The sequence below is a fragment of the Lepidochelys kempii genome, chromosome 5, assembly GCF_965140285.1.
Source record: "Lepidochelys kempii isolate rLepKem1 chromosome 5, rLepKem1.hap1, whole genome shotgun sequence".
In the NCBI taxonomy this organism is placed as follows: domain Eukaryota; kingdom Metazoa; phylum Chordata; order Testudines; family Cheloniidae; genus Lepidochelys; species Lepidochelys kempii.
In genome coordinates, this window is record NC_136384.1 from 22,291,209 (window position 1) to 22,305,447 (window position 14,239).

At 41.8% G+C, this 14,239-nt stretch overlaps 1 protein-coding gene across 2 annotated transcripts; it reads left to right on the forward strand.

Annotated features, from left to right (window-relative positions):
* Positions 1 to 646: 646 nt before the first annotated feature.
* Positions 647 to 13,112, forward strand: SEC11C (SEC11 homolog C, signal peptidase complex subunit). 2 transcript variants are annotated; one of them, XM_073343641.2, is made up of 6 exons: positions 668 to 1,116; positions 4,670 to 4,779; positions 6,707 to 6,856; positions 11,013 to 11,132; positions 12,185 to 12,242; positions 12,911 to 13,112. In XM_073343641.2, the coding sequence occupies exons 1-6, from the start codon at positions 1,075 to 1,077 to the stop codon at positions 12,962 to 12,964; spliced, it is 534 nt and encodes a 177-aa protein (XP_073199742.1). In that variant the 5' UTR covers positions 668 to 1,074; the 3' UTR covers positions 12,965 to 13,112. The 2 variants fall into 2 exon arrangements, with proteins under 2 accessions (XP_073199743.1, XP_073199742.1); XM_073343642.2 differs by lacking the exon at positions 6,707 to 6,856 and having other exon boundaries at positions 647 to 1,116.
* Positions 13,113 to 14,239: the final 1,127 nt, after the last annotated feature.

Here is a 14,239-nt window from a genome sequence, read left to right on the forward strand (position 1 = left end):
CACCACCAGCCCCACACTGCTCCGCTCCGCTTCGCCCCACGCCCCTCAGCGCCGCCTCCCGCCTCCCCCGCCACATCCGCGAGCCCCGCCAATGAGCTGTGTCCACGGGGCAGCCGCTCAGACACGCAGCTGCCCGACACGCTGCCTGATCCAAGAGGCAGGGTTGGACGCCCTGAGCTGTCACGCTGTTGCTCGCGGGGTCGCGGCGGGGTCCCCTGAGAGGTCGATTCCCGCTTTGCGCGCGTCTGACAACAAACGGCGAGGCAGCTTTACGCACCCTTCCCAGAGGGCCTCACTCCGCGGGCCGCTTGCGACGGTGGCATTCTGGGAGTTGTAGTCCCGCCACTCCGCTGTTCCTTGCGCGGCACTGGAGGAGGGGAACGAGCTGGACTACAATTCCCAGGGGTCGAAGCGAGTCACAGATGACTGTCCCAGCTGGACAGCCTGCTCTAGCGGTGGGAGAGCTCTGCGGCCGGAGGGATGGGGGGCGGGGGGGGGCTGCCCTATAGTCGTCACGGCCCACGACGTTTTGCCGCTTTGGGTCACTTTTTTTGTAATGGCCCGCAGGCTTCCCCACACTACAACCCCGCCCAGCGTCATGACGCTTGCCGCAAACCCCGCCCAGCGTCATGACGAAAGGACCCCCAAATTCCGTCCCTCGCTTTTTTTTTGGGCGCTGTTGGCGGTTTTTTAAGCCAATCAGGCTTTTTGGGGGGCGGGAGCGGGTCTCTCGGCAACCCTCGGCTGGGCCTGGGGTGCTACTGCAGCCGTCCTGCCTTTGCCTCTAGGGGGGACGTGGGGGACTTAACCCTGCCCCACGCACTGTAGCCTGGGGGCTTAGCCCTGCCTGCCTCGCCCACTCTGCTCCTGCCGGGGGGGGGGGGGGACGTGAGTGGCTTAGCCCTGCTCCCCTGTTTCTTGGGGTGCGACCCGACGGGCTTAGTCCTGGCCCAGCCCCGCAGCTGCTAGGCAGGAACGAGTGGTGGGGTCCCCCCTCGCTCTGGTTTGCTGCAGCCTCCCCCATCCCCTCTCTCTTCCTTTCCCTTGGGACTGGCGCCGCGCAAGGAGCTGGCGATGGACGTCTTCGAGGACTTGCGGCGAATGAACAAGCGCCAGGTAAAGGGGGTGGGGTGCTCCGTGTGTCTGCAGCTGTGGTGGTGTCCGGTGTGCGTGGGCCGTGTTGCATGCGCCTGGTTTCGTGGCACGTTGAGGCTGCGGGTTGCATGCAAGTGTATGTGTGGTGCCACCCGCGTTACTAGCGATGCCAGGCCCCCAGCTACCCTGCTGTGTATGGAGCAGCTGTTGTGCATGTTGCATGTGTGGGCCGCTCAGTTTTTTGTGCTGTGCTGCATTCAGTCTACAGGTCTAGCGTTGTGAGTGTGCAGTTCATGCCTGTGGTTTGTAGCTAGCGTACTACGGAGTGTCAGACCGAGTTGTTTTGTGGGTATCTCAGGCATGGTTATTACAGGTATAGGATTCTCAGAGTTTCACCCTAAAAATATAAATCCTGAGAAGTACCCTTGTTTGAGGACTGGGAGGGTTGCACCACAACTTGGCCACTGGTGGAAGAAGAGTGCCTATGCCTCCTCTTTTACAGAGTTACTCACCTCTGTCTCCTTCCCCTGCCACTCAGGAGTGAATAAGTTCTAGACAAAGTTGATGGGCTTATCGGGGCCTTTATGGATGGGGAAGGTAAGGGGGCAAATGTGGCAGTCTGGTTATTAATATGGGGTAGTCCTCATGTCACATGGGCCCATGGCCAACTTGCTGTCAATATTACCGGTTCAATTATTTAGGGATCAAGGAGGGTTCCAAAATCAGGCCAAAGCCCTGTTTTCTTTTAAAGCTGCCTAAGGCATTGGAACAGGCCCCCAAAACTAGGACATCCTTGGCTTTCAGATATACAGTCAACACATGTAGCATAACTAGATGCCAAGTTCTCAACCAGCCAATCTACTTTGTGCTTGTTATGTGGTAGATTGGCAATGTGCCCTATCTTTCGATGTTTCCTTCCTGGTTGCTCTACTTTGTGAGAGTCCATCATGTTGCTATTCTTGTTACTAATACAGGACCCCTGCACGTATTTACTGTGGTGAAACAGCTAATACACATGAACATCGATGCTTTTTCTAGTATGTATCTCAAAGTTCAAGCTTTGTTTTTGTAGCTTCCTGTCAGAAATTTCAGACTTCTTGACTCTGAGTCCTGTGCCTAGTCTTAGACCACTCTGTCTCTTGTAGTAAGCCAATAGATATAGAGAGTTGCGTCTGGTCACTGCTGATTTCTAATTAGAGTATCCCTAAGTAAAAATTGCCTGGTGAGGTATTCCCCCTTCCAATCCCCACCCTCCCAAAAAATAAAGTATCCTACCAAGAATACCAAATCAGGATTGCTTTTTTTTCCCACCAAGATTAAACCTAAATGTCTGCAATATTTTGCAACTGTGAGTTTCACACATGAGGTTAACAGAGAATGATATACACAACTCGCAAATATTCTAGCTGAACAAAAGTACCACTTGCTTACAGTACAGTGGCTCTGAATGCTGATAGGTTCACAGTAAAGGGCCTAATTTCTTTTGTACGTGTGCAAGGAGCTCTCATGAACAGTAACAGGAGTGATATAAGTGCAATCAAGGAGAGAATTAGCACTTTCCTAAAGAGCATATCTTTCTCTTTTCTGTTTCTCCTCATTACAAAACCACCTCATGGTTTGTCAGTGGAAGTGTTGACAAAAAAGAGATCCAGGAGAGGTGTTGTAAGCCACAACTGAAGTGCACTGGCACAGATATGGGGAAACTTAAGCCTGATCTTGCATTATGATCTCCATAATCATGGAGCAGCTGTACTTTACTCCTGGGAGAATTCTGCACCTCTGCGCACTAGCAGGATTCATGTCCCCCTGCAGAAATTTTTTTTCTCTGCAGAAAATACATTCTGCCTGAAAGGCGCTGCAGTTACACCTTTTGCCCACCAGGGCCAGCTGTGGTACCAGAACAGAGGGCAGCTGCTGCCAGGCAAGAGCAGCCAGCTGCAGAGTGGGGTTAGAGAGAAGAGGCTACGTTTCTCACAGTGCCCTGCCCCTGTGGCCTGGTAAGGAGGCACAGGATATTGGGGGGAGGGGGTTGGGAGATGGACAGCGTGGAGCACATGGGACTGCTGAGAGGTCACACAGACCGAGTTCAGAAGGGCTAATGGGGGCGGGGGACAAACGGGGGGTGGAATGGGAGTGGGGGTGCAGGGCTATATGGTGTTAGGAGGTGGCTGAGTGAGGGCACAGGGACACATGGGGACAGTGGCAGATGTGCCTGACTGAATGAGGGAGGCTAGGGGTCAGCCAGGGTCTGGAAGGAGGAGGCTCCCTAATAATTCCCCCCTCCCCCCGCCCCCAGGGGAAAAAACCCAACCTGTTCCATACTTTTCCCACCCACACCCAGCAACCCACTTACTCAAAATTCTGTATTAATATGCCTAGTAAGGAATCTATTGTCAAAAAACATTTCTTGAATATTTTATGTTGTCTGTATTGTTACAGCCGTATTTTTTGGCAGGTATTTTGAAATAAATTACCAAAATAATTGAAACTGGCCTGATTTATATTGTGTTATTTTTGACAAAATATGCAGAATTTTAAAATATTGTGTGCAGAATTTCTAGTTTTTTGGTGCAGATTTCCCCCAGGAGTAGTACTTGAATGGAGTCCCATTGATCTCACTGGGGCTCTGTGTGGCTTCAGAAGTCCACCCGTGCAGGTCACAGTGCAGAACTGAGGCTTTAATCACAAGGTCTGAGAACTTGTTGCTTCTCTACAGTGCAGCACAAAATTTGCAGCCACAGGCAAGGTAGGGGTTAAGATGGTTTTAAGCCATCATCTTGCCTTCCTGATCCTTTATTATCCCTGGGGCTTGTCTGAGTTACAGGAGCCTCCCCAGGCTGCTCTAAGGACCACTTTGCTGCTCGAATTTTCACTGTGCTGCAGGCCCTTCCCTGACATACCCTCATCCCTGCCCACCATATGCTCCCCTACTCCAGGGCTTGCAAGGGGTCCTCAGGAGGCTACATTGCTGCTGTCTTCCACCTTGTCTGTGCCCGGAGAATCCTCCCCCAGTTGCTTATGGGGGGTTTTAGGGCCCCTTTATGCTGCTCTGGCCTTTTCCGGTGGTATAAAGAGACCAGAGTAGGAGTGAGGATGTCATCCCAGGGTGCAATCCTGGCTCCATGGAAGTCAGTGGTAAAATTCCCATTGACTTCAATGGGGCCAAGATTTCACCGTAGTCTACTTTAGCATGCCAGCATCAAGACCATTGTACCACTATCATGACTGTTAATGCACAACGTTTTTTTAAAAAGAAAAGCCAGTTCTGCTTTCTGGTTTCAGAGGTGTTCCAAATATCGGAAATTACCCTATGCATTTACGTTGTATCCCCTAAAACATCTATGTTTCATACATCACATAGCTCTGTTTTGCAAAATAAAATAGGTTTAAGAGTTGGTTAAACTTTCATAGTGTCCAGCTGTGACTTTGGCGAAGGAAATCCACATTAAAACGGTGAAGTTAATGAAAACCTGTTTGTATCAGGCAGTTCTACTTTTGTACCTCTAGTCTGTACTTGTTAACTAGACACTTTTTTATTTTATGGGGGGGGCTTGGTTTGTTTGTGTCTTTGCAGCTATATTACCAAGTATTAAATTTTGCCATGATTGTGTCTTCTGCACTTATGATATGGAAAGGTCTGATTGTCATCACGGGAAGTGAAAGCCCTATTGTTGTGGTACTCAGGTATGTCTGTCTAAATCACTACTTGTTTTGTTATAACAGTAGAACATAACTTTTTCTGGTGCAAATATTCCTCAAATTATTTCTTATCCAATAGTAAAATTTTATCACAAGGGGTAAATAAGCACCCAGACCAACATTTTCAAACTGGGGTGCCTAAAGTTAGGCTTCTCAATCCATATTTTGGTATCTAAATAAAACATAGTCTGGTTTTTAGGGCTGCCAAATTCTTGCAGTCAGTGACTGCTCTGGGTGCTTAGCACCTTCAAAAGTCCAGATGTTTTTGTTATATGCCTGAATGCGGAAAAGGTGCCTAACTTTATTATTATTTTCCCAGAATGCCTAGGAAGTCTAGTCATGGAGCAGAAGCCCAATGTAGGGACCAGGTGTGAAAATGTTAGTTCCAGTGGAGAATTATGAAGCTAATTAAATTATGGCATATTTTGCCTACTGAAAAGATATTTAAAGATTATATATATTAGCTATAAATATTCAGAGTTGTCAACTGCCTCTCTACATTTTTCACCATCAAAATGTTTTGCATCTTTCTCACTCAGATTTTTTTATGATCACGTTATATTGATATAAGATTGGGCAGTAATTGTGGCAAAACTCCTTTTCTGGACAACTATTTATAAAAGTCTGCGCAGCTTCCACCTCCCTCAGTAATGACTACATTTAATGTAATATTTTACTGTATAAGGGCCCCTTTCTGCAAACCTATTAGGTTTGGTCAAATGTGTAAAGTTAAGCACACAAGGGATTGGGTCCTACGAAATTGCATCAATAAGGATACTATGTAATAGCAGAACTTTTATTAGGGAATATTTGAGGCTTTAGGGTACAGCCAAAGTTCTGTGTTAGCTTTTAGCAAATCCTTAAATAACACTTTTTGTATATCTGTTTTAAGATCCAATTTCGATTAAGCTATTTTGCAAAGGATGCTATGTTTACGGGAGAAATCTGTTTTCTCCATGATCAGCTCCTGTGCTACTTTATTGTACATATATCTCTTCTTAGCTTTTGACCAACCGACATGGTAAACTTATTTCCATGAGCAGTGGAGCAATACAGCTGTAAAGCAGCATATTAATTTACGAACCATGTAAATATATGTTGGAATCCTTCATTGCTTCTGGGGTGCCCACCCAAAACATTCGAGAGATGACCCTGCTTTTGTAGCACTTCAGTCAAAACAAACTGATTCCAAATTTTAAAACAAAATATTTTCATATCAAGCCAGTGAGCTTCATGTTTTTGTAGTAAATGTTAGAGTGACACTGGCAAAGGTATGTTTCTACATTGTTCAAGTGATTGGTAATGGGATTCGGAGTCTTTATCTCCTATATAGGTTGCTGCCACTGAGTCAAAAACTGTGTCTGGCTTTGAAAAATGGCTGCAAACTTTTCTGATGTGTAATTATGCAATTGAAGATTAATAATCAGATATCCTGCTTCCATAAGCATGAGACTTACCTGCAGGAATTATCCCTTTCTATGTACAGCTTTGTTTCATAATATATTATGATATTTTTTGGCCTGTCATTGAAACATAAGGTATTGAAATATAAGGCTGGTGGCACATTTACTAGATTTGATGGACCAAAAGTCTGATCCACTACGGTAAAACCTTTGTTCTTCATTATAACAGACAGCACTATAGAACCTATTTAATGAAATCAATCTGTTAGCTTGTTCTTTGAGACTGGGGTCTCACAGGATCAGTCACTTGGATCTTTCAGAGGCAGGTCAAGTTTAAATAGCTTTTTATAGTTTTAAATGTAGTGTTGTTAATGAAAGTGCAAAACTCGGGCAACAATTAAAATCACAGATTTGTGTATAGGTATTAAATACTGTTTTTACTTTTCTTTTTAGTTCATCTTGCATACATCATTTTACCTCCAGTATAATCTTTCTCTGTTTGTTTGTAGTGGCAGTATGGAACCAGCATTTCATAGAGGAGACCTGTTGTTTTTAACAAATTTCCAAGAAGACCCTATTAGAGCTGGTGAAATAGTTGTTTTTAAAGTTGAGGGCAGAGATATCCCAATAGTTCACAGAGTAATCAAAATCCATGAAAAGTAATTAAACTTTTTTTTTTATTTTTAAGTATGCTTTTGCTTTTCTGTATTTTCAGATATGTTCTAATTTAATACTGTCTCCTGAAAATGGCAAATATGGTACGCTGGAAGAGAAACCTTATTTCCACTATTTAAAGAAACATTTTTGGCTCTAATCCTGCAGTAGGCTCCTTGCAGGCAGACCCCTGTACCTGTGTGAAGCTCCACTGACTTCAGTGTAGGTACATGTACACACCCAAAGACTATTCTGATAACAAAGGCCCTGATCCTTGAAGTCCTGGGTCTCTCTGTGGGGCTAGGAGCCCACCCGCATAGTGTTTGTTGCAAAATTGGGGCTTTTGTTACTAGGAGAGTGACTTTTACCGCATGAGCCTTCAGAAGTCTTAATCTTTAAAAATGGTAGAGTGAAGGCAGCAGTATAAAGAATTAATTTACAATTCTGTCAAATCCATCCCAAACGATAAATGGAGTTTGTCAGAATACAGATTAGACAATCCCAAAGATGATTCATTATTAAAAACAATAATAGAGCTACTGACAGGTGGATATGTTTTACCTTTGAATGTTATCTGACACATTTAAAGGGAATAACTGAAGAGTGATGTGTAAAAAAGCAGACACCATATCCTTGTATATGATGGACAACTTCTTCCAAAAAGAATGTAAGTGGTTTATATCCTCACTCCATAACAGCAGAAATCTTCCACTGATGCTGCAGGTGTTGATCCAGTTGTCCGTCTGTGAGTTGATACGTGGTGAACTAAAGATGTTGGTGGTTCTTCCCCCCACATCATATCTATTTAACTTATGATTCCAGATGAAAGGTCCATTCTTTAGTCTTTTTTAATGCATATTCATATATCCAAGTACCTTCTTTAATTTGAAGAACTGCTTAAAATTCAGCATGGCCTTCTGGAGGGCACCCTGGTAGTGGGAAGAATAAGAGAAAGTTTTCTGTAAGGCAAAACAAGTCACAGCACCATCACCTCTCTCCTCCCCCCTTTCTAGGTGTGGGTGATGCTAGCTGGAAAGGGGGTGGGGCAGTGGAGGCACTGATTCCACACATCTCTAAGCACAATTAGGCTATGTCTACACTACGGACCAACTGTGTCGCTCTAAGGTCTCCTGTGTAGCCACTCTATACTGGCAGGAGAGAGCTCTCCTGTTGGCATAATTAAACCACCCCTAATGAGCGGTGTTAGCTATGTCAGCAGGAGAGTGTCTCCTGCCGACATAGTGTTTTCCACACTAGTGCTTTTGTCAGTGAAACTTTTGTCTGTCGAGGTGGGTTTTCTTTTCATACTTCTGACCAACAAAAGTTTTACCAACAAAAGTATCAGTGTAGACACAGAAGCCTTTTGCTGTTTTAGGCTGTGGAAGTATGAAAGCTGTACTGCGTGCCTAGCTGCTGCAGGGCAGCTGATGTGCATGCCCTGTACCTGTGCGGGTAACTTTCCCTAGGTCTGAGGAGCTGCAAACAGACTGCTTAATCCACTGCCTCAAAGTAGAGCAGGTCTTTAATACACAACAGGGCTCAAGTGCCAGCATGCCTTGTGCTTCTGACAAAAATCGAAAGGCTTTCTCTTTGTCTCAGATGTGGGAGGATTTGTGCCTGTATGATGGAGGTGAAAGTCAGTTTGGTAGGATTGTGCTGTGGGGTTGGAAGAGGTTTTAATGACTGGGAGGAAGCAATGCACAGGCAGAGATTGAGGTTTACCCCTTTACGCTAAGGTATGATCTGTTTTCCGGTGCAGCCGGATGGTTTTCAGATCGTAGTTTGGTGCTGGGGCAGGTCAGATTTCAATTCTCCAGAGAAGAGGTTGAAAGAATTGGGCTTCGTAGTCTAGGAAAGAGAGAGCTGAAGGGGGCGTGATAAGTCTTCAAATATGTAAAAGGTTGTTATAAAGAGGATGATAAATTGTTCTCCACGTCCACTGAAGATGGGACAAGAAGGAATCGTCTTAGTTTGCAGCAAGGGAAATGTAGGTTAGATATTAAGAAAAGCTTTTTATAAGCTCTTGTATAGGTTAAGCTCTGGCATAGGTTACCTGCAGAGGTTCTGAAATCCCCATTATTGGAAATTTTAAGAATAGGTTGGACAAACACCTGTCAGGGATGTTCTAGGTTTAATTGGTCCTCCCTTATTACGGGGGGCTTGACTAGATGACCTCTTACGATCTCTTCCAGTCCTACATTTCTACGATTCTGTGATTAGACAGTTTTCTGGAAGACCACAGAGTTCATCAGATAAAGCAGTATATTTTCTTTTCTTTTCAGTCTTAATATCTCTATAAATCCATGTGGAAGCAGGGTGAGCAATTCCATGCCATTGTGAATGTTGTAAAGTTAATCATTTTACATTTGTTTTAATCCTGATCCAAAGTGCTTTATATACGCTTCTACTATACATGATATCACTTCACCCACTGCTGAAATGAAGCCATCTCTAGGGTGAAACATGGCAACTGTTTAACAACAGACAACAAATATGCAACATTCAGGACAAAGCGAAGAATATCTTTTCCCTTTGAAACTACAGGTAACATTTAGATAGGCAGAATGTAATGATCCACAATAGAATTTGGCCAAGTCACTGGGCTTAAGACTCCTGCTCTTACAAAAAGAATCAAGGGCTTTTTGATGCTCAGAAGTGGTCAGGACTTCATTTTTGTGTCTTTTCTGAAAGTTGGCATCTGTAGCACTATGGTCCTCTGTAATATTATGCTTGGCATTGTTCATTTCTATCTGGGAGGGAAGAGTGCCACCTACTGAATCACCAATATAACTTCTGTAGCTCCTGGGTGTTCCTTAAAGGTCTTGCATCTGAGCAGTATCTCCATGAAACCCAGTGAAAGCCCCTTTTGGCTTGATAGTGCTTCAGATGCTTTTTTTTTTAACAAAACATAATTGTAATATACCACTCTTTTATCATGTGCAAAATGATACAGATCTAACATAACTGATTCAGCCTGGATGAAAAGAATTGTAGCACATACAAAGCCACGTAAAAGTTAACTGCTGTTTCCAGTGCAGTCTTGCTATTTTATTAACAGTGTTTTTGATTTTTATGTAGCTGTATCTTTTCTCCAGATTTAAAAGCGCATCAATATTTCTTTTAATCAAAAAGAGCCATTTTATCATATTTTTCTTTGAAATAACATATAATATCTGTGTTAATCATGGTTGTGAGTTGAACAAGACCATGGAAGCTAAAGATGGAAATTACCTAGTGCATTAGTCTATCAAGCCCATTCTGCTACCAAGAGGCAGGATACAAGGTCTGACCCTCCCTTCAATGGAACACGTGATTAAACTTCTGTTAACTTCATTGGGAGTAAGATCAATCCTCTAATCCCCTGACAGACAATATATCTGATACTTCACTGGATGTTGTTGCATTCTTTATCCTTCTCACATACACATACCCTAGACCTTTTCAAAATCAGTAGTGCATTTTTCTTGGTAGGGCCACTTTTGGTATTTTAGAACTGTATACTTTACTGTAAATATGTAGGGCTTCACATGCATATAAGTGCTGTTGATGCTAATAAAAGTTACATTGAATCATAAAAGATTAGGGTTGGAAGAGACCTCAGGACGTCATCTAGTCCAATCCTCTGCTCAAAGCAGGACCAACCCCAACTAAATCATCCCAGCCAGGGCTTTGTCAATTCGGGCCTTAAAAATCTCTAAGGATGGAGATTTCACCACCTCCCTAGGTAACCTATTCCAGTGGTTCACCACTCTCCTAGTGAAATAGTTTTTCCTAATATCCAACCTAGACCTCCCCCCACTGCAACTTGAGACTGTTGCTCCTTGTTTTGTCATCTGCCACCAGTGAGAACAGCGTAGCTCCATCCTCTTTGGAACACCCCTTCAGGTAGTTGAAGGCTGCTATCAAATACATACTTGTACCTGGTGGAAAACATCTCTCTAATGTTGAATGGTTGATGTAAAAACTTTGTTATATCTACTAAATGTGTCAGTGAAAACCATAAATGCCTTGATGATATTTATTAAACAAGTAGGACTGCGTGTACAGATTGGTATCTAATCTTACAGTATTTTACTTTTCATCTTCAATATGCTTTGCAAATATTAATTAGTGAGGTTCTAAATGAAGTAGAAATTAATTTGTCACCCTGTTGCCTTCCAGAGAAAATGGAAACATCAAATTTCTGACTAAGGGTGATAATAATGAAGTTGATGATAGAGGCTTGTACAAAGAAGGTCAGAACTGGCTAGAAAAGAAGGATGTTGTTGGAAGAGCGAGAGGGTAAGCAGTACTTTTCTATGTTTTTCCTGCCTCAGTAATATAGAAAGTACATGCTAGAAAGTATTTTGAGTTCTAGGTTGGGATCAGTGTTGGTAGAAGCACAGGGATTAATACTGTATCAAATCCTCTGATCATAAAGAGACAAACCCACCTCGAGAATTAGTTATCTTTCAGGTGAATCACATTAGCTCTTTGTCAGAATACTAACTGCCTGAGAACGTCTCTAAAAGACCCCCAACGTATTCAGTCAAAAATATGTAGTGGTGGAGAGTGTTAAGGTCTATGGTTATTTCACTATTCTTATTTGGAACCTTGCTTAAAGCTACATAAGGACCTGACTTAAAGTCCACTGAAGTCAACGGGAGATCTTCCATTGACTTCAGTGGACTTTGGATCAGTCACCTAAGTGTCTGCCAGCTCAAGAGTCCTGGCTGTGTTTTGGGCCATCAAGAAAACTCTTGGTGGAAGTAGAGTTCTCATGTCAAGTGTCACCCACTGTCCTGAATTGATTTGCCTTATTCAGAATGGCCAGAAACTGGCTTGCCATTGCCATAGAGGTTTTTTTCCTGACTTTATAGATAATGCCTCTTTTGAGAAAAATCTTTGGTATTGCTGGAGGTTTTCAGTCATTATCTCAGCATTCAAAATCAACTGTTTTTAAGTTATATGAAATATATATATGAAAAGTGAACTACTAGAACTTAGTCCACCATTGGTGAGTGATGTAACTTATGTTGCTTATGCAGCTGTATAAGAAGGTGGATGTGTAAACCTTGTCAATCTTATTTTCTTTTTTGACTACCTTACCAAGTTTTAAGTAACATGCAGAAGGATGAAGCCTTTATTTGATTAAGGGAGAGGGAGGTCCACGTTTCCTAGGTTGTATTTCAAATACATGCTCTTTGGAGCTATCCTAATTTAAAGCTCTTGCTGTATGGAACATACATTTTCAATTAAATGTCTAGCTCTAACATGTATATTTTGGAAAATATTTAGGTATCTCTAACTCTGAAATTATTTCACATTTGTCTGCTTTAACTTTTGTCAATTAGCTTTTTGCCTTATGTTGGGATGGTTACCATAATAATGAATGACTACCCAAAATTTAAGGTAAGTCAACATTATTTTGAACATTAACTTGTTAGGGCTTGTAATTTGGTATTTACATGATAAAGGAGCAATTTCTACACCTATGTAAAATACCTAGTTAACTGATAATAGATTTGTATATATGGATTTGGTTACCACAGGGAAAATTAGCCATATGGCATATTTTCATGTAGACTTCTTGTTTTCAGTTAATTAAGTAACATTTAATCAATTAGCCCGTCGCCTCACATTTATGTGTAATTAAGCATGCGATTACAATGCATATTTAGTGTTATGATCTAAGATTTGAATTTATAATTTAAATAATTATAGAAATAAAAATAAGAATAAACTATTCATCAGCTGAAGCTCTTTTTCATGTGCCAATAGCATCTCAAATATGTTTAATTCTTACAGTTGTAAGCCAATCCAAGAGTTGTTAACACTGAACAGAATTTTTTCATGCTTTGTGTGTATAAAAAGATCTTCTACACTTTCCACAGTATGCATCCGATGAAGTGAGCTGTAGCTCACGAAAGCTTATGCTCAAATAAATTGGTTAGTCTCTAAGGTGCCACAAGTACTCCTTTTCTTTTTACTGAACAGAGACTTACTCTGAAATAGCATCTAACTGTTTCAAATCTTTTAGAAGGCAGACTGTAATAATTCTTTGTGTGTTTTCTTCACAGTATGCTCTTTTGGCAGTAATGGGAGCATATGTATTACTGAAACGTGAATCCTAAAACAAGAAGAAAAAGGCCTTGCCCAAGATTGAAGTTAAAACTATTGGAAAAACTAATATATTTCAAATGTTCCAAAATCTTTATCAGGTTACGCAAAGATGTGCAAACTTATTTTTGTTTCATCCAAATAAATTGAGTAATGAGTAAACTTGTTGGCTGTTTAATTATATAATTTAAATTTACTTATTTTATATGCTCTTAGGCAGTTACTTATAAACTGAGGAGACTGGCTAACTTAACTGTAAAACTGGCCAATTAAGGAACTCGGTGGTAAAAATTCTTTGGTCCGAACTTATCCAAATTATAGGCTTTATTTACAGAACCTGACTTAAAAACAATGGTTAAATGTCTAATCTAGCAACTTAATATAGTTGTGCCCTGAGCAGTATTGAAGAGGGAAAAGATATTACTTTGTGACCTCTCTGCTAGCAATTCTTCCCATTCCTGGTTTATGGGAGGAAAAGCCTAGTTGCCTAAGTAAAGGACTGAAAGCCAGGAGCTTATGAGTCTATTCCTGGCTCTAAAATGGACTCTCATTGTGGCCTTGAACAAGACACGGTCTGATTTTTCAGAGATACTGAGCATCCCCTATCTGAAAATCAGGCCATTAACTCTCTGCTTCAGTGTTCCTATTTGTAAAATGGAGCTAACACTTTCAAGCCTCACAAAGGCCTTTTGAGGATTTATTAATATTTGTAAATTGCTAAATTAAAAGCATTGTATGTACTTGGGTGATACTACTAATACAGTACAAAGAGAGTGATTACATATTCCTGTTCTAGTGTATTGTTCTCTTCCTATCATGTTATATCATAAGAATATTACAAAAAGACCAACGTGCCACTCTAACATTTCCTCTAATACCTGTCTTGTACTGTGAAACTTCTGGGTTTTTCTTTCCTTGCTTGATAACGTTAATGTTGTATCTTCAATAAACCAGCAATTATTAAACTGCAGAAAGAATGCCAGGGAAATTAAAAAACAGCATGAGGTTGTCACCCCGCCCCGATCAGGAGTTTTTTACTTCTGCTTTAATCCCTTGCCTCTACAAAAGTACGGTATTAAAACAATAATGGCCCTCCTTCTGTTAAAATCAGCAGTGCTAAAAAGCAGCCTACGACTGAATACTTAGTAGCATTATTTCTTTCGTGTCCCTTAAACCACTGAGCTGTTTTCTCAACAATTAGAATGATTAAAATATAGCTTTCTTATTGTGATCATGGTGTAGAAATATAATGATGTAGAAATATACATCTATATATACAATATACAATA

Bases quoted from the DNA above. Each gene is read 5' to 3' on its own strand.
- SEC11C (XM_073343641.2), top strand. From the start codon at position 1,075: ATGGACGTCTTCGAGGACTTGCGGCGAATGAACAAGCGCCAG. The intron at 1,117-4,669 runs GTAAAGGGGGTG...GTGTCTTTGCAG, and splicing joins GGCGAATGAACAAGCGCCAG to CTATATTACCAAGTATTAAA. The intron at 6,857-11,012 runs GTAATTAAACTT...GTTGCCTTCCAG, and splicing joins GTAATCAAAATCCATGAAAA to AGAAAATGGAAACATCAAAT.